General features: G+C 48.6%; 1 protein-coding gene across 4 annotated transcripts in view; it reads left to right on the top strand.

Moving 5' to 3' along the window:
- The window catches only part of MNT (MAX network transcriptional repressor), a 47,466-nt gene extending 33,455 nt beyond the window's left edge, over nucleotides 1-14,011 (top strand). For all 4 annotated transcript variants that reach the window (XM_075112804.1, XM_075112803.1, XM_075112802.1 and 1 more), the window contains 2 exons: nucleotides 11,161-11,353; nucleotides 12,945-14,011. In XM_075112804.1, coding sequence (XP_074968905.1) covers nucleotides 11,161-11,353; nucleotides 12,945-13,660 — 909 coding nt within the window. In that variant the 3' untranslated portion in view covers nucleotides 13,661-14,011. The remainder of the gene's footprint in view (nucleotides 1-11,160; nucleotides 11,354-12,944) is intronic.
- Nucleotides 14,012-17,722: the final 3,711 nt, after the last annotated feature.

Below are 17,722 nucleotides of genomic sequence, written 5' to 3'. Positions count from 1 at the left end.
TGATTCAGAGCTCATCGTACCCAGCAGCTGGCACCTTCCTATCACTTCATATTTAACAATTTCATGGGGTTTTACCTACTCTAAGGCAGTCTCTCTGCTTGGTGGGGTGTGCTGTACCATGCAGAGGAGCTTCAGCCTTGGGACCACCTTCGTGAGCAGCGACGGGGAGTCTGAGTACTGGCGGCGCACGGGCACGGTGCGCACCACAGCTGCTGCGCCGGCCGGCGCTTGCAGCCCTCAACCCTTCAGCGCAGGGGCAAAGATTTTGATTTTTACTCTGGTCTGTATGGCTTTGATTCATGGCCTTGCACAGCTGCCAGAGTTGGTTTGTATTTAACAACTGAATTTTACGTCCTCCCGCTGCCGCCGTGGCCATAACAATAAGGGAGGTGGGTTGAGAGAAATCCTCCGGTGACCCAGATCTGCTCCGTGCACCGTAGGTGGAGCCATTGGATGTGAGTGACTGGCACTCCCCTCTTTACAAGGATGGAGAAACAGGGAAGATAGGTGGAGCGGGAGGATCAGCATCCTTCTCTGAGTCACCAGAGCTTTGGCCTCCCAGACCCACTGCTGCGGTGCACGTGCCGTGGGGTGGCGGTCCTCTTCTGCTGGGGAGGGTGGTTCTCTCGGAGCTCATGGTTGCTGGGACTGCCATCGCCTGCCAAAACTGTGTTTTGGAAGGTGTGCTCCTCTCCCAGGTGAAACCCACACCTGCCTGCTCCCCTGGGCAGCTGCCCAAAGCCGTGGGCAGCTGCGTCCTGATGCACAGCTCGCTGGTGCATCTTGCCCATCGACTGAGCCAGGTTTGTAGGAATATGAACGAAGGGAGCGCCGTACCCGGGACCCATCCAAAACTCTGCTTTGTCTCCCCTGGCAGCCTCTGCAAGATGCCTCCAAGAAAAATACAAGAATGTTGTAGCAAGTAGATGTAGCGATAATGTGGCTCCACATTAATCTCCTCCTCATCTCTAGCAGTAAGAGATCTGGCTGTGGCTCTAAAGCGTAACTGCTTGTTGTCCTCCAGAACTGCTGTCTGTACATTGTCACGTAGGCTCAGGAAAGGCTTGCAAGGGTCCCGCATCCAGCAGCTGTGTCATTAATAATAATGGCTCATTGAAATGCAGCATGCTTTAGTTTTGCTTGCAGAAGATTATTATAGTTATACCAGAGATATATTTTCCCACACCAAACGAATTAAAATAATTTGTTTGGGATAATTTTCTGAAAAACAAACACCACAGTATTTCGGGGTATTTTGGGCAGCCAGAATCCATTAGCATCATTGAAAAAAGAAAAAAGGAAAGCACACAACCAAACTTTGCAAGTAATACTTTTTTTTTTTTTTAAACACTGGATTTCCCTTAACCTTGAAAGTCCTATCAAGGAATAAAACAGATTTGCTAAACTGGTAGAAGCCAGCATGGTTTTGATGATTGGCCCTGGGCATGGCTGTGCTTTTCCCTGGTTTGTGTGTGTACTGTGTGCTCCAGTCATTTGCTGCTGCTTTTTTTTTTTTTCTGAATTTGTCCTTTGTCTTCCTGATTTGGATTCTTCCTACCCTCTACCCTAGTAACTATTTGTACTTTGTCCAGAGAGCAGTGCTTCAGAAGGCTGGGTCCTCTTAGGTCTGCAAGGCCAGTGCAAATAGCCGTGTTTCAGCTGTTCTTTGTCCCAGAAATTACGGCCCAATGTCTTTTTTTTTTTTTAATCAGGAGTCTTAAGTGCTAACGATGTGCAAATAATAAATGTAAGTAACAATGCATGTTCTCATTTTTCCCATGATTTCTCTGCTCCAGGCATATTTCCTATTCTGTGATTTCTGCCCTTGCACTAGATTGATAGCGGTGGGCGCACAAAAATGCGATGATGACAAGCCCCTGCCCAGCATGCTTCTCTTGTGCTTGCAGAAAAGCCGGTGCAGCCTCTGCAGCAAACGACTTGCTCATTTCCTGAAGCCACCGCGCTTGCTGCATGTGAGGGTGAAGTCACCTCCCAGAATATAACAGCACTCCTTGGCCGAGGTTAAACACATGGAAGAGCTGGGTCGCAAGGCTGCTGGCAAATGACCCGTCGGGCTGTGGGGCTGTGGGCAGACCCGCACCCGGGGGTTCACGCCACACTGCAGATTGCCTCATCTCCTGTGAAGGATCTGCAGGGTAGCAGCCGTGCGTGGGATCGGATTGGCCTGCTGCAGGGCGCTGGTGATTAGACCTACGAGTAGCACGGGGTGGTCTCTGTTTTACCTTGCAGGTTTTATTTTGGTTTTGGTGCTGGTGTAAAGTATTTGCTTTGAGAGCTCAGGGGGCTGCAATCGGTGCACAAACAGTGGTAGCCTACAGTCCTTGTTCTGTTCCTCCCCTCCCTCGACACACAAGCTGTCACTTCTCAATATCTGCTGAGAACTGGTCACTGCAGGAACCCTCCCCTTGTTTTTCCCCCGAGCTGAGCACTTCGCGTTAACATCTCAGAGCTTTGGGTCGAGCCTGTTGTGATTTTACATTGTATCTGGGGAAAGCAAGACCGTAATCCTGTACTGAGCAAATGCTCTCGGGAAAACCCATGGAGTAACTGCTGTAGTACAAACTGTCTGGGTGTAGCTGCACGTGGGTGATTTTAATGGGGCGGTGTGCGTGGGAGAGCGGAGCCACAGCTACGTCAGTCACTGCGGTGGTACTGTTGTGCCATGACCTGTATTTTCCCATCGGTGGTACCAGGCTAGCGCATCCGGCACCGCTGCGGGATTTCATCTACAGGAGCCAGCTGAATGAAGCAGTTACCAGGGAAACCATGGCTTTGGTTCCCATGGCAACCAGCCAGGGTTTCACACAAGCAGAAGGAGAGGTACCCACTGCTGTTACCTCTGCTGATGGCCTGATCCTGCCTGCTGAGAGGCCTGCAGGCACTGGCTGGAGCTTGAGTCCAGGAGGTCCTGGAGGTGCAGGGTGCAGAGCAGGTCCCTTCCATGCACACTCCGGTGGGTGCCATCACCTTTGCCGGTGCATGCAGCTGCCGCTGGTGTGCACGCTCTCCGCGGAGGCAGGGGATACTGGCCTGATGCTGTGGGGGGAGCCAGCTCTTGGTTTTCCTGCTTTTGTGGGCTCTCCTTCATCGCAGAAGGTTAGGTTGGGTTGGGGCAAGCGATTTCTCTAGATGTTGGGCTTCAAACAAACTGCTTGTTGCACCTGAAGAACTTAATAGAAAATTTAGCACAATTCAAAGCAGGAAAACCCAAAATTGATGTAACTAATGCAAACCCCCCAAAGTACTACAGGTGAGCGTGGCACTTCTGCCAACAGAGCATTGGGCTGTTTGGGGACTGCACGTGCCTCAGCACCCTGCTCTCTTCTGATGTTTCTGGTTGTAACATTTGTGGAGCCAGGCTGGTGGGCTACTTCTCCTGTAGATGCGTTGCAGCATGGCAGTCCCTGCAAGGGTGAGATCCTTTTCTTATGATTTAGCTCTTTCCCCATTATATATAGGAGTCAAAACTCTGTACGGCAGCGGAAAGCCTCACCTGCTGGGTCGGGTCTGTGCTGAGTTGTGTGGAGGTCCTGCAGGTGGGATTGCTGCTCGGGGACCTCCCCTGGCCCAGCAGCTCCTGGTTTGCTGCAGAGGCCGCAATCCCAGTAGCAAAGAGTTAAAGAATCTGGTTCAAAATTGCAAATCACTTTCATGATTGCTCATTGATGAGGAATTTTTAATCAGCGAACACCATGTATTAGAACACAACAGCTGAAATATGCTTTTGGAACAGCTCGTAATTGAAAGTGTGTTTTTAAATTGCTAATATAACATTTATAAGGGGAGCTTTTTAATAAGACCTTCTAAACCTCACTGATGCCAACTACGGGGCTAGCATTATTCTTGAGGCAAGTGCAGAGAAAGCGTTGGGGCATTATTTTCAATCTTGACATAAGAATAAGCAATTTAATTACAGCCAGATATAAAATGGAAAATTCTTTACAGTGACAAATGACTATGGCTGCGCAGTGACAACAGTAGTTTGTTTCTGGTTTGTTTACCAAATAATGGCAAGTGGGATGCACACAAGGACCCAACGGCAGCTCTGAAACAGTAAGAAGAACGGGCACAAAGGAGCGAAATGTTACAACTGGTATTGCATCGGGTGTTTGCTGTCACTGCAGTTCTGCTGGTCTTGCTTTAGTAATCCATGTGGGTAAAGGCTGCTTTGAAGCTGACAGCTACGTGTAGAGGAAGAAAATCAGATGCTCAGAGGGAGCAAAAGCGAACCCACGTACGGATTTTAATTTGGTCACTGCTGTTTAAATAAAGGACAAAGGGACTCTTCACCACTGCCCTTATTTCCTTGTCACCATTTCTACCTCCGTGTGGTAGCCGCAGCCGCGCTACACCCACTGGGGAGGGTTATGGTCAGAGCTGGGTCCCAGGCCCTTGGTTCTCTGCAGGCATTGCTGAGCAAAGGGCTTGCATTCAGCTTCAAAATCAGGCATGTTTTCCGTGGGACCACTCTTGTACTTTATATTATATCATATATACCTTGCAGGGATACCGATCCCTGCAGCAGACAATTGCTGTGCAATTTATTTGGCCTCAGCTCCCTGTTTCACATGTGTTTAGGAGTTAAACTGCAAGAACTGTAAATGTTCAGAGTGAAATTATCGATTTTTGTTCACCAGAGCCAGCAGCTGATTTGCAAAACTTCCCAGCTGTCAAAAGCCATGGATGGATTCACATGAAAATGATGAAATCCATGATTTCTTCCTGGGGTAGATCCACATCAGAGTCAGGGTTTACTGCCTCTTTTAAGTGATGCTCTTGTGGAATTTTAAGTGCGTGGAAGTGAAAAATAAATCAGTTTTAAAGTTGTGATTCTCACTGTAGCTTCCTTACACTGCTGAGTAAAAGTTGCCTGGGCAACCAAGGCTTCCAATTTCTTAACATTAAAAAAAGAAATCCTACAGTCGTCACTGCACAAACATAAGGAGAAGGGTCTGTGCTGAAGTTTGTTGTTTGGAAAAGAGCAGTCTTGGGGTGTGTGTGTGTTTGTTGAGCTGGCGGAAATCATGCTGCTTTCTTTGGTACACGTGGGTTGTGCTCAAATCAAGTCTCACCGGCTTTGGGTTGTGGGAGCTCCGCTGCTTTGTACAGAACAGAGAACCAAAACCGTGGGTGGCGACACTTTGCCTTCTCCAGGGGTCTGCAGATCCCAGTCCCGATTGATCCTCACCGCTCTCTGAGCCAGGTGGGAAAACAGAAATGCAAGTAATTCAGTGACTTTTCCACCGTGAAGAAGCAGGATTGGTATTTCATAAACCAGGTTAAGCAAAGGAGTTTGCACCAGGCAGCTGCGGGCGTGATCCTGTCTGTGTGCTGCTTCTCTGGTTAAACGCAGACGCGTGGGGTGGCAGCAGTGCCGGCTGGGTGCAGAAGGAGGAAGGGGCACCGGGTCTGATGCGACCGGCTCCACGAGGTTGGTGAATGCTTCCCAAACGGCAGTGTTGCACCGTGCGCAGGGAGGGGCCTGGGCACAGCGAGAGCCCGGGCGCTGGGAGTGCTTGCCCACGTAGCAGGCTTTCCCTGGATGTGCACAGGTCTTCATCCTCGCCAGGGACTAAGTCCATGACATAACGTGGATCTAGGCTAAGCATAAAACTCATAAAGCACGTAACTGCCTATCAGAAGGAATTTCAGCTGGATTTTTTTTGTAATTGTTTCACATCCAGATAATTCAAAGTCAGATAAATTTTGAAGTTGCATGTATTTTCATCTCTCCTAGCATCTCCCAGCCTGAAGCTGCAGCAGACACAGAAGGGAGGCAGGCAGGGGGATTTTAACAACACTTGAAGTCCATCTGCAAGTACAGCACTGGAATAGGGACTCCGATCCGGGACATGGGGCTTGCCAACCATGGGTTCCTGCTAGACCACAGCTGCCCTCGAGCCCCTATTGTCTCTGCAAGTGCTTGTCTTGTCGCCCTGGGCAAAGGGGCTGCTGCAATGAGAAAGGAGGCTGCTGGTGGTCCTGTGATGCTGGGTGCTTGTTGAGCTGCTTGGTGTGTGGCAGGAATTTTTGGTCAATTGATTACAGTTACAGTGTTGGGGTGTTTTGGGGTTTGTTTGGGTTTTTTTTTTTTATTGTTTAATACTGTAGTGTTTCAGATTCAGCTTAGCCTTGGGAGGAGAGACTCCAGCTACCTTGGTTACATCCACCAATACCAGCAATGGCAAGGGCACGTTTTGGGCTCCTACTCTGACAGGCAAAGCTGTTTGCTTTGAACTCTGCTCAGGATTTATTACCTTTTGATGCAACTATCCTTAAAGTAGTGACTTCCAGGAGCCTGGGGGGCTCCAGACGTGTCCCCCGCTGTGGGACCATGTCCTGAGAGAAGAAGCAAGAGAGTGCAAAGCAAAGCAGCGTCTTCTGGGGAGGGAGTTCAGGAAAAAGTGTTTGAGTCTTCAGTCAAGGAAGCTGAAGTCAAGGAAGCAGGAACCTGGGGATGTGTGTCCCTCAGGATCTTGGCAGACAGCTTCATCATCATCCCAGGTACCAGCACCTTATCAGAGCCCTCGCCATTGCCATTCCCCACAGCTCTCAGTAGGAGCAGCGGCTGGGGAGGTGGGTTGGGTGGCAGTTCCATCCTGCAGCTGTCCCAGACACACATGCCTCTGCCTTAATGAAATTTCAGACCTTGGAAGACAGGTGATCGGGCATTTGTATGAATCCCTTTTATCGAAATTTCGTTCTTAATCAGTTATTTTGTTGTAAGTAGGTTCAGGGTTCCCTCTGCCTGTTTCAACTCCAGCTTTACGTGCCAATTCTGCTGGAAGATCCCAAAGGTTTGGGTTTGAAAGGAGTGTCTATGTAATTACTTCTTATTTTAAAACTGCCGTGACTGTTCTTTTAATATCGCGTGGGATCCATTGTGATACTGCTGCTGTTGTAAGAAATTCCTGTTTTAGAAAAAACGTGTTGGAGAGCAGCGCGTGTCTCTAAAGGTGTTCTCTGTTTGGGATTAGGTAGGCGAGCAAAGTCAGAATGACTAAGGTTTGGCTGTCACCGTGGACTTTCTACTGACTGATGGGAAAACCTGGCACCTGACGTGGGCAGGATGATTTGCAGAAGATAACCTGTTGACAGGCAGGTGCTAGACAGTGGTCTGTCCAAGGGGCTGCCAGTGATGCTGGTCAGAGAGGACACGGGGACGTGCACCCGCCGTCTTCATACCAGCCACCTGTGGCAAGATAGGCAAAGTCAAGAGGGTCCCTACTCCCTGTCCCCTCTCCAGCAGGTTCCTGCAGGAGATGAGTGCCCGCTGCTGCATGGGGCCAGCCGGTCGGGGTCAGGTCTGTTCCTGCTCCCAGGCTCACCTTCAAACGCAGGGCCCGCATGCAGCCCCCGCAGAGCCTGGGAGGGGGCTGCGCCCAGCGAGGCCGGGGCCCGCGGAGAGCGGGGCAGTGCTCGGAGGGCGGCTGCTGGAGGGGCAGAAAGGCTCTGGTGAATCACATGAAGTTCGTTCTTAGGCCAAGTAGCAGCTCAGCTGGGAGACACGTCTTTACCAAGCGAGCCACAGTGAATTGCATCCTAGAATAGTTTTTGAAAGATTACCAGTGCCAGCAGAGACTCCAGCCCATCTGCTCCTCCAGCCTCCCCAGCAGCTTCCCTTGGAGAGCACCCAGCCTGTGAGCACGCTGGACGGGGGGGCTGTTCGCAGAAGCCCCGGGAGGAGTGTGCGGTCACGGCGAGTGGCTGCTGGGAGCTGGCACCCTGTCAAGCCATTTCCCAGCACGGGGAGGGCTGGGGCCGCTGGCAGAGCCCACGGGGCCGGCCTTGGAGCAGTGCCACGTCCCCGAGTCCGTGCTGGAGGAGTGGAGCACCCGGAGAGTGACAGAGGGAGCTCCCTGGCCCCGCTCACTGGGAGTCTCGTCCTGGTGCTTGCTAAGGCTTTGCCTGCCTTTTCAGTAACCAAAAGTTTGTAACTAATTACCAGTTGCCCTGCCCATACCTCATAGTCATGCTTTCCCCGGTGCTGGGAGTCTCCTCTCACAGCAGGGAAGGAAGCCAAATCTGCTTGAATATGCTCATGCTGTGCATGATACGGGTGCTGAGGCTGCCTGGATTTCCTTCTTACACTTCCTGGAAAGCTGTGCTACTGTATTCTGTCCTTTCGTTATCTTGCCCTGTGAGTAACCGCGTGGAGAATGTGCTTGCAGAGAAATGCTTCAGAAAGGGGCCGGGCTTGTGCCTGTATGCAGTGATTTTTAGTCTCAGGCTTTCTCCTATTTGCGTCTTTCCTGATCAGAGAGTAAAGAGGAAGACGTTCAGATGAATCATCTTCTTGCATATTTAAACCTGAGCACAGAGCATGTACCTTCCTCATTACCTTAGCTTTGCCCTCTGTGTCCCACCCACATCCCTTCGGCTGCAAGGACATCAAAGCACACTTGCAGCACAACTGTGTTTTCTGGGTCAGGCAAAGTGCTTTGGCCACACTCAGTAGGATAAGAGGCTTTAAAACTAGCATATGGATTTTGGCTTCAGCCAGGAATGGATATGAATCTAAAGGCCTTCCCTGCTGGGGACACCCTGCTGTCCCAGTAACTCCCCTCACTGCTGTAGGTCTACAGGTCTGCTGGAGTTTCCCAGTGTACAACTTTGGTGTTGAGGAGTTGGCATATCCGCTGCCTGCTTATGCTTTAAAAAGCAGTGACAGGGACAGAAGTGCCCCCTTTGCCTGAAAACTGTCCATTTTGAGAGGCTTATGGCTAAGGTAAAGCCAGCTGTGCCAGGAGGCAAAGCATAAGCCTCACTGAGAAGAGTTGCCTCCATTTACACATCTGGAATGATGGTGCCCTGCTAATATGCATTGTTTGGCCATTTTAAAAATGCTTCCTTTTTTTGTTCTTATCAGGACAAAGGTACCCTTTTTCTTTTTTTTTTTCTCCTTTATTTTACTTTTCTGTAAGAAGAAGGCAGGAGCTACCCTAGCCACTGTGTTGGCTTTGGCTGAATTAAAGGCCTGGCTAAACAGACTTTAAAGTTATTCCTGGCTAACTTTTGAGATGAAAGAGCAGCAGAGCCATTGAAATGCATGAGGTCAGGTTCTGACTGCAGTTGTCCTGGAGAACTTGAGAGAGAAATAAAGAGCACGTATTCAGAAGACCATGAGTCTGATAGCAGAGCGACAGACTAAGTGTAAGGTTTGCTTTTAAACTTGGTGCTTGCCAGCAGTGAGTGAAAAAGCATCCATGCAGGCTCTGTATAGCTGGTATTTTCAGAAGTGTGTATGTGATTTAGATTCTCAATGGTGAATCTTAACTTTAGAAAATGGACAGGCTATATGTGGTTTTGCAGACTTCACTTTTGTCTCTTCTGTGCTTATAGTAATGCTGACCTGGGCTGGGGGACAGATTCCCTGTCCTGTTACTATTCAGTGCTGGACTGTTGGCTTAAAATCTCATAAAACAGTACCTTTTGTGAAGATCAGCTATTGTTTTTCTGCCGTACTACTCAAAGATTGATTCCCCCATGTAGATCTATGTGGTTTATATTTCCCATTAGTAGCACTGGTAAGTGTTTGGCATTTTTGTGTACCGTGCCGACTGATGCAGCATCTCTTCCCTTCCCTGCCGATGAGCATATCGGATTTCTCGCGCTGAGTGTGCATTAGCAGAAGAGGAGAACGTACGCTGTTCCTTCACATTTGACTTCAGGATTTCCCCCGTGATGCAGGGTGTTGTCGGCTCTTGGCCATCTCTTCTACGTCAGGAGGTCTTGGTGTGGTGTGTGTTGCTCAGAAGCTAATCAGTACTTGTGCTTTTTCGTTTCTTCTGACCATGTAAAAGTTCCTTCTCTCTCCATGATTTATGTGCTGGTTATGGAAATGCACTGTGATTTTGTGTAGACCTACTTGGGCCTGTGTGCCCAAAGCTTGTCTGTTTTCCCCAACTACCAACAGTTGGTTTAGTAAAAGATACTATCTCTTCCTATGCACCTTGTCTTTGAAATACTTCAATATGTCTGTGGCTTTATCTTCCCTCATCAGAGCAGAGTTTTGCGCACAAGGTTTCTGCTTTGTGCAAGGATGTGGGCTTTTTTCTACCCTTCTACCTTTCTCAAGCCGTGGGCCAGCAGTCCATTGCCGTGCAGGAGCACTGCTCTGTGTGTAGATGCTCCCTTTCCTTAGGGATGCTTGGGAGTAGATGCATGCAGTAAAAACTCCATAGCCCTGCTCTCTGAGTGGCTAACTGGCAGTGGTCTCATGTCCTCTCGCCTGGCAATCTGAGGGAACAGCACCTATTTCCCTCTCTTTGTGCCTCCCCACCAGTCTGCGATAAGCCCTAATCCTCTTCAAATATTTCGTAAGGCAGGTGAAGTGAGGCTGATGTTGGGAACTCGGTACTGACCCCTGTCGCTCCAAACTGATGTTGAAGTGCAACAAGGAGCTCCCTTGGACTGAAACAGAAGAGAGGAGTGAACAGAGAGTCCAGGTTTCTGTTGCTGCACTTCCAACAAATACCTGTCTGGGACCTCGGACAGTCTGCTTCATGGTGCATGAGCACTCCGCATCCATGAGTCATTTGTTGGTGTCCTTACAGAGGTTCTTTCTTGCCAGTGTCTGCACATGTGTACCATCAGTGTCCTGTGTTTAGCTTAGGAAGTCAGCAGGGTGGAAGCTGGGAACAGTCTGGCTTCCACGTTACAGATATGACTCATAGTTCAGCGCTCTTGGTTCTTAACTTTTTAGTTTTCTTGGGGAAGTTAGAGTAAAAGAGGAAGAATGCAGGAAGAAGATTTCATTTTCTGTCATTAGAATGGCAGAAATACTTCCCCCCGCCCGAGAGCAAGCCTTACAAGTTTTCCCAAGGAGTTCTAGGCTTTAAATTTACCCCGGAGTAGAAGGGACTCGCGCCTGACATAGTTAAGTGTTTCAGTTTTGGAGGCTCACCAGTTCTTCTTCAGAAGGCAGAAAGGGGTCGGCCAAGTAACCCTTTAGGTTTTTCTGGTCAGTTCTCATCCTTTCTGTCTGAATTTGAAAGGCGTACTGTATCTGAACACGTTTTACACCACTATAACTGGTAATAAAAGAAAACCAGCTATGGACGTGAGAGTAACCAGGTTAGCATAGATCTTATTTGTCTTTGTTCTCCTTTTATTTATTTTTCTTCCTTCGTTCTTTAGACTTTAAAGAGAAAGGAAAAAGAATATGAACATGAGATGGAGCGGCTGGCAAGGGAGAAGATCGCTACCCAGCAGCGACTGGCAGAATTGAAGAATGAGTTGAGCCAGTGGATGGACATCTTGGAGATTGACAGAATTATTCGACAGACAGTTCAGCCAGAGGATGACCAGGCATCTACCTCGACAGCATCAGGTACCCGAAATTACTCTCTTGTAATAATGAATTACTATGTTACTGACACAGTTATGTAGTGGTGGTGGGGATCTTCATTTGACACCATCAAGGTTTCATTGCATTTAGAGTAAAGTAAAAGGATTTCAAGTATTTGGTAGTCATTGATGTTGGCCTAATAATACCCTGCTGCTTGTGTTAAGTAAACTGAAAATCCTGCATCCATGTTAGGTGGGTACAAAGTGTGGGTTTGCACGTTCAGTCTGTTGATACCTCACGTGGAGCTCCCTGCTTTCAAAACTTAGTTTTCCTCTATGCATCCCTGCTTGTTAGAACTGAGTGGTGTATGTGCATCCTGATGTATTTGTGCATGGATGTGGGAGGGTGTTCAGCCACGTAGAGAAGAAGGAATTGGTACAGGAAGGATCACCAGAGCATTTGAACAACTTAATGAGCCTTCACGTTGTGTGAAAAGGATTCACAGTGAAGATGAAATGATACTAACGAGTATCTGGCATGCTGTTCCCAGTGAGAAGGTTCTGTGAGCTAGGAGGGTGCATGCTTTTCTCCATACCAGTGATCTGCAGCAGGAAGGATAGGCAGTCCATGGATGTACAGTGCTTTGCTATCCAGAGATGGGGAGGCTGTAACTGTTTGCAGCAGTTTCTTCAAATTGTGACAGCATTTGCTCTTGGCACTCCAGGCAGACGATGCGGTGGGTTCCAGGAAGGGAATACCTGAGCTGTCTTGTTCATTCAGGCTTGTAATTGGGCTCATCACCTTTGAACACACTTGCAGACTCCAAGTGTAGGCTCGTGGAAGTTGAGAGTAGGAGTGCTTTGTCACTAGGGGTGTCAGCTGTTCACCCCTCCAGCTGGCCTCTGCTGAAAACGATCGCTTCAAGCTACTACTAACGACAGAGCTTGCAAAAGGGAATTGTCTTCCCTGGTTTTCCTGCTGCTTCTGTATCCGCTGAGATTTTTAATCTCTACTGCATGGCTGGCTTTAAAGCAAGCAGTGCAAGGTGCCCTGCTCGTCTTCCAGACCTCCACAGGGTCAGCATGTTCCCGCATTGCTTCATTAGTTTGTGGACTGGACGAGAGTCCATTTTCCAGAACCAGACAAGGAACTTACTGCCATGTTTCTCCATGGCTTTTCCCTGCCTGCTCTGAGAGCAGAAGGGGTGGTACCGATCAGTGGAACATCTGGACAGGAAAGGAAGCCCTGTTCTTCCCAGAAGGAGCCCTCCTCAGCCCAGACAGAGTTCAGCCCAGGTGCTCTCCATCTGCCTCTGCTCACGTTGCTTCCCTTGCCTGCCGAGCAAGATCTCAGCCTGTTGTGAGCACCCGTCTCTAGCTGGGGCTTCGAGCTAGTCGCGCCTGCCTGGCTCTGGGTCCTTGGCCCACAGGCAGGGAGGAGAAGGGTGTGCTGCCCCACTGGGGCTCGGTGGAGCCTGCCGTGCCGTGCCATGCCATGTGATGCTGCCTGCCTGTAGTTCAGTGACTCCTGCTGTCATCTCTTCCGCCCGTGCTGCCTTTTAGGGAGGCTGGTTAGTCCAGTTCATGCTCTGCTTTCTTTTTTTATGGGAGTTTCTTCCTTTCGTTTTTTCCAGAGGGTGAAGACAACATGGATGAAGACATGGAAGATGACAGGCCAGTGAACTCATTACCAAAACTAACCCAGCGCCAGCACCCAGAGCTCCTGAAAGCCGTCCCTTCAAACGCTGCTTCCCACCACCCGGCGGTTCTGCCGCAGCACCTGTCCATCCAGCAGAAACAAACCCCAGCCCACGCACAGCCTCCCATCCAGACGCAAGCACTGGTCCAGCCGCAGGCGATCGTCCCTGCACAGACTCACATCGTGGCGGCTTCGACAGTGCAATCGACTGTTATTGCCCACACCGCCACTACCCATGCTTCGGTCATTCAGACTGTCAACCACGTGATTCAGGGTCCACAGACCAAGCACATTGCTCACATTGCACCTTCCACGTCCAGCCCTGTGCAACTTACCACTGCTGCTCAGCCTATCGGCCACATCACTGTGCACCCAGCCACCATCAACCACATGGCCCACCTCGGCCCGCAGCTGCCCATCTACCCTCAGCCCGTGGCCGTCAGCCAGCCCGTGGTGAGCCATATCGCTCACACGATCTCGCACCAGCAAGTGAATGGAACCACAAACCTTGGCCAGCAAGCGGTGATGGCCAAGCCTGCTGTAGGAACCCAAGTTGTCCATCACCCGCAGTTAGTTGGGCAAACGGTCCTAAATCCGGTGACTATGGTAACCATGCCATCATTCCCAGTGAGCACACTGAAGCTGGCCTAGAGGGGATCGTCTGACGGCGAGGTCTTTGTTGGGAACCTTTCCTAAACTCCATACATTCCAACCACGTCTGACTTCATGGGAGGGAAGTGCAGAAAACGCCGAGTGGCAGGACGCCGGGCTGGGCTGTCCTCAGCCGCCCAGTAACCAACCTGCCGCTGGCAGCGAGAGACGGGGCCTCTCTGCACTTGAATTTTGCTAATCTGAGAAAACTTCAAAGACAGTTGTTCATGGTGATTTTTTTTTTCCTTTTATGTGTAATCAGTGAAATATGGATATGATGTTCTTAAGACTTTAATTTTCCCCTCTTATGTGTTGCTTCTTTGTAGAATAAAAATTGCTGATCTCTTTATTGAGACATTGCTCAATAATTGTAGAATGGGAAAAAAAAAATCATAGAAGTCTATATTTATATATATGTGTGTATGTGTGTGTATATATATGTATATACATATATATATAAATATAACATTTGAAGAAGGCCTTTTGTAAGGTTGATTATTTTGCAGGATTATTAGACAAAATTCATTTTTGGAGGAAGAAGACAGAGTGTCCTCTCTAAACAAGAAACTTTAAGATAGATGGTTTGGTGGACCAGGGTACATATATGGTGACACACACAAAAAAAAAGTTAAACCATGTTAAAGGTATTTCCCGTCAATATATTACATTTCAAAAAACCATCTAAAATCACTGTGACTTGTTATGGCATTTTAAGGAAATTATCTGTCCTGTCTAATAAAAGGAAAAAGAATATACAACTGGACTTCATTTGTTGCAGTTTTATAAATGACTTGATTTTTATAGCTATGTCAAAACAATCATGTTTCTATTATTTTAATGGTTGACAATGTTTTGTTTGGATGGTTTTTTGGGGGTTTTGTTTTTTGTTTTGGCTTGGTTTTGCTGATGCAATAATTGATTTTGCAGATCTCTGTGCATGGCACTCCCCCTTTCAGGATTCCTCCTGCTAGTCCCCAGCCCCCAGGTTTCTTGGGTTCGTTTTTGTTTTGCAGAGGCAGATATTTTGTGCTGGCAACTTGCAAAATGTTTATCTGGCCTGATAGAGCGGAACCTCGGACAAGAAGACCAAGAGAAATTAAGTAGATTTGCTGCATGGGTTACTTTTCTTTGCTAGTTTGTTCCTGAGCTGACCACGTTTTAGTGTGGGAGTCAGTGGATTAGAAAAGGGATAAATGTGCATGTGGTATCTGCCAAAGCGCAGGCAGTTTTGACATCTTTTTTTCTTTGTGGTGGGGGAAAGAAAAAAAAAAAATCTAGTCTTGTATGGGATAACGGTATATTCCGGGAGATCAGTATGTGTAACTTGTGTCTTACGGACTACAGTGAGATGTGCACCAAAGAACAGCCCCTCCTCCGAAGTGACCCTCTTCACCCTTTCTGGTGATTAGGTCAGATCTCACTGAAGTCAATGGCAAATTCCCACGGAGTCACGAGACGGGGGATATTATTTGGCTCTGCGGGTACTTGCCCACCTGCCTGGGAGGTTGCTTAGGACATGTGTCATTGCTGACTGCATATTCTGGTCCTTGCACCGTTTTGTGTGTAGTACTGCTATTAATGATCCCTCTTCCGTCTTCCTTTCTTTTTAAAAACAAATATCCGCAGTCCTTAATGCAGGCAAAAGTCCTGCTGTAGCCAGCGGACGTTTTCCCTGGGCAGGATGGGAGGACAGTCCCTGCTAGCTTCTGACCAGGCACGCTTTGGAAGCGGCACCCGTTACAGAGGAGGAGGAACGTTGGGGCTGAGCAGTCACACCGCCACTGTGCTGGCTGGCTACATCTGGTTTTGGGTCGAGATCTTCCACAGCAAAACATCATCCACAGTCTGCCCAAAATGCCTGTTGGCTCTAGCAGGACTTTCGCCTGGTTGTGGACTGCTGTGAACAGTGGCAGAGGTTTAACTGAGAAAACTTGCCAGTTCCATACCGTCCATGCCATGGTTGAACTGTGCTGGAGGCAGGGGTAATTACTGCAAACAGAGACCAAGCGTGATTGTGCCTTCTGAGCAGACGTGGCTGACAATTGCATTAAATCTGTTCATAAAGCCCTGGGTTGCTCTGTAGTTAACAGGTTTTTTAGGGTTTTTTGTTTGTTTGTTTCTTCTTTCTTGCATCCTTGAGTCCAGGAAGCTCTTGCCTGTGTTGCTAGCACAGTTCCTACAGCAGAATGGACAAATCTTTAAGGATTCCTTACCCTTTAACCACATTTAAACAGATTGTTTGCTCTCACTTCTAGTACACCATTAACACTGTGGGGTTAGTGGAATCACCAGGGCTTTATCGTCTCCATGTACATGCGAGTGCTTTCCTGAGGATGGTGTGTTTTGTGTTCCAGCTTTTCAGAGATCAGTGTTAGATGTCAGGGCAGTTGCTCCTCATCAGAAACTCTTGAAAACTCAGTATTTGCAGCAGGGTCATCTCCCTTAGGAGGAGCTGCCTGTGTTTGCCTTCTGTAGCTGTGTTAGAAGGAAGCATCTCTCTGCCTTTCTTTACTGCTCCAACTCACAAAATAACAAAATCAAGGCAGAAAGCCTCATTTCTAGTCAAGAGCCGCTGAGGTTATTGAAGGAGAAGAAGCCCGGACTGGGAAGCGGGGTTCAGCACGCGAGCCAACGTTGGCTGAGAGCCCCTCCGTCCCCTTGGTGTCGTTCCCTCTGCCACATCGGCGGGAGCTGCGGGATCAGCTGGCGTGGCTGATCCCGCTCTTCTTACATGCACTTTTGCGTAACTGCTTACTTTCTGCATTGAAAACTCTGCTCCCACCTTAACCCCATTGGCTTCTTATCCCAAGAGAGATACTGGTGACTAGAAGTGATCCAGGCATACAGCTGCTTTGTGTTTTCCACAGTAGAAAGTACAGGATGGAGGGAAGAGCTCCCACTTGATTCGATACAGGCAAATGAGCTTTCTTGCAGATTATTTAATGGCCTTTACTGTACGACAAGTGATGCTGCTGACTTCATCTTTTACTCCCTTATGGTTTAAAGGTAACAGTGTCACTACCCTGCTCGCACACGAGTCCCACATCTCTGCCAGTTTTATTCCCTCCTTGGAGTTCTGCAACCCCGTTATGTCTGAACCCCTTCATCGGTGTTAGCCTCCGCTTGAAGAACGGTTTGTCCCACTCGGCCAGCCCGTAAGCTGGTCCAGACATCCTGGTCTCATGCCTTCTCCATGGCTACCAGAAATGTTTCTTTGGGGTTTTTCTGTTTGTTTTTTAAAGTCTGCAAACTTCTTTCTGTTCAGTGGGGAAAAGAGCAAACCGCAGCCCTTCTTTCCCCACGTCTGTCATTCCTGCTCAGAAACTTCAGATTTACGCTGATGCTCTTAGAAATCATGTTCAGTACTGTATAACAAGGGGCACTTTAGAAATGTCTCTCCTCCTTTGATATATGTGTTTTCCCTATGGAGAAAGCTATATATAAATATATATATATGTACACTTTGGGATTCAGAAGATCTAATTTGTCCCAAAAAAAAATCAATAAATACGAAGTTTACAAGAAAATCTCTTCTGTTGTTGAATAATATTAGTTATTAGTCACCATACCACAGAAAAAATAGCAAATGGGTTTTCTATATAGTAGATTTGAGAAGACTTCTTTGTCCTGTCAAGCCTGACTCAGAGCCTGTAAGTTAGTGGAAAAGCTTCCACCGAGGGCAGGCTCTGCGTCCGTCACCTGCGGTGCAGTGCTTCCAACCTTGCAGCCTGCGTGCTCCCCATGGTTCATGTCACGCTACCAACAGCAAAAACGTGCTCAAAGGCTTGATCTGTGCTTAAAACTCGAGCCAGCACAGTCGTTTGTGTTTGAAAGACAGCGGCAGATCTGTGCGAGCAAAAGCCCTCGGACGGCTACAGTTACATGCAGAAATGCTCTCTTGCTTTCAGGGCTTGCCCAGGCTGGGGAGCTGGGTTGTGCTGTCCCAGGAGATGAGCAATTTTGCTGCTCTGAGCCGAGCCTGCCCGAGGGAGCCCCCGCATGTGGCAGAACCCGGTCGGCTGATGAGGAGTGGGCTGGTGGCCGGCCACATCCACTGCTTTG

Source organism: Phalacrocorax aristotelis, chromosome 18 (genome assembly GCF_949628215.1).
Source record: "Phalacrocorax aristotelis chromosome 18, bGulAri2.1, whole genome shotgun sequence".
In the NCBI taxonomy this organism is placed as follows: Eukaryota; Metazoa; Chordata; class Aves; order Suliformes; family Phalacrocoracidae; genus Phalacrocorax; species Phalacrocorax aristotelis.
This window is presented reverse-complemented; position numbering and strand designations above follow the sequence as displayed.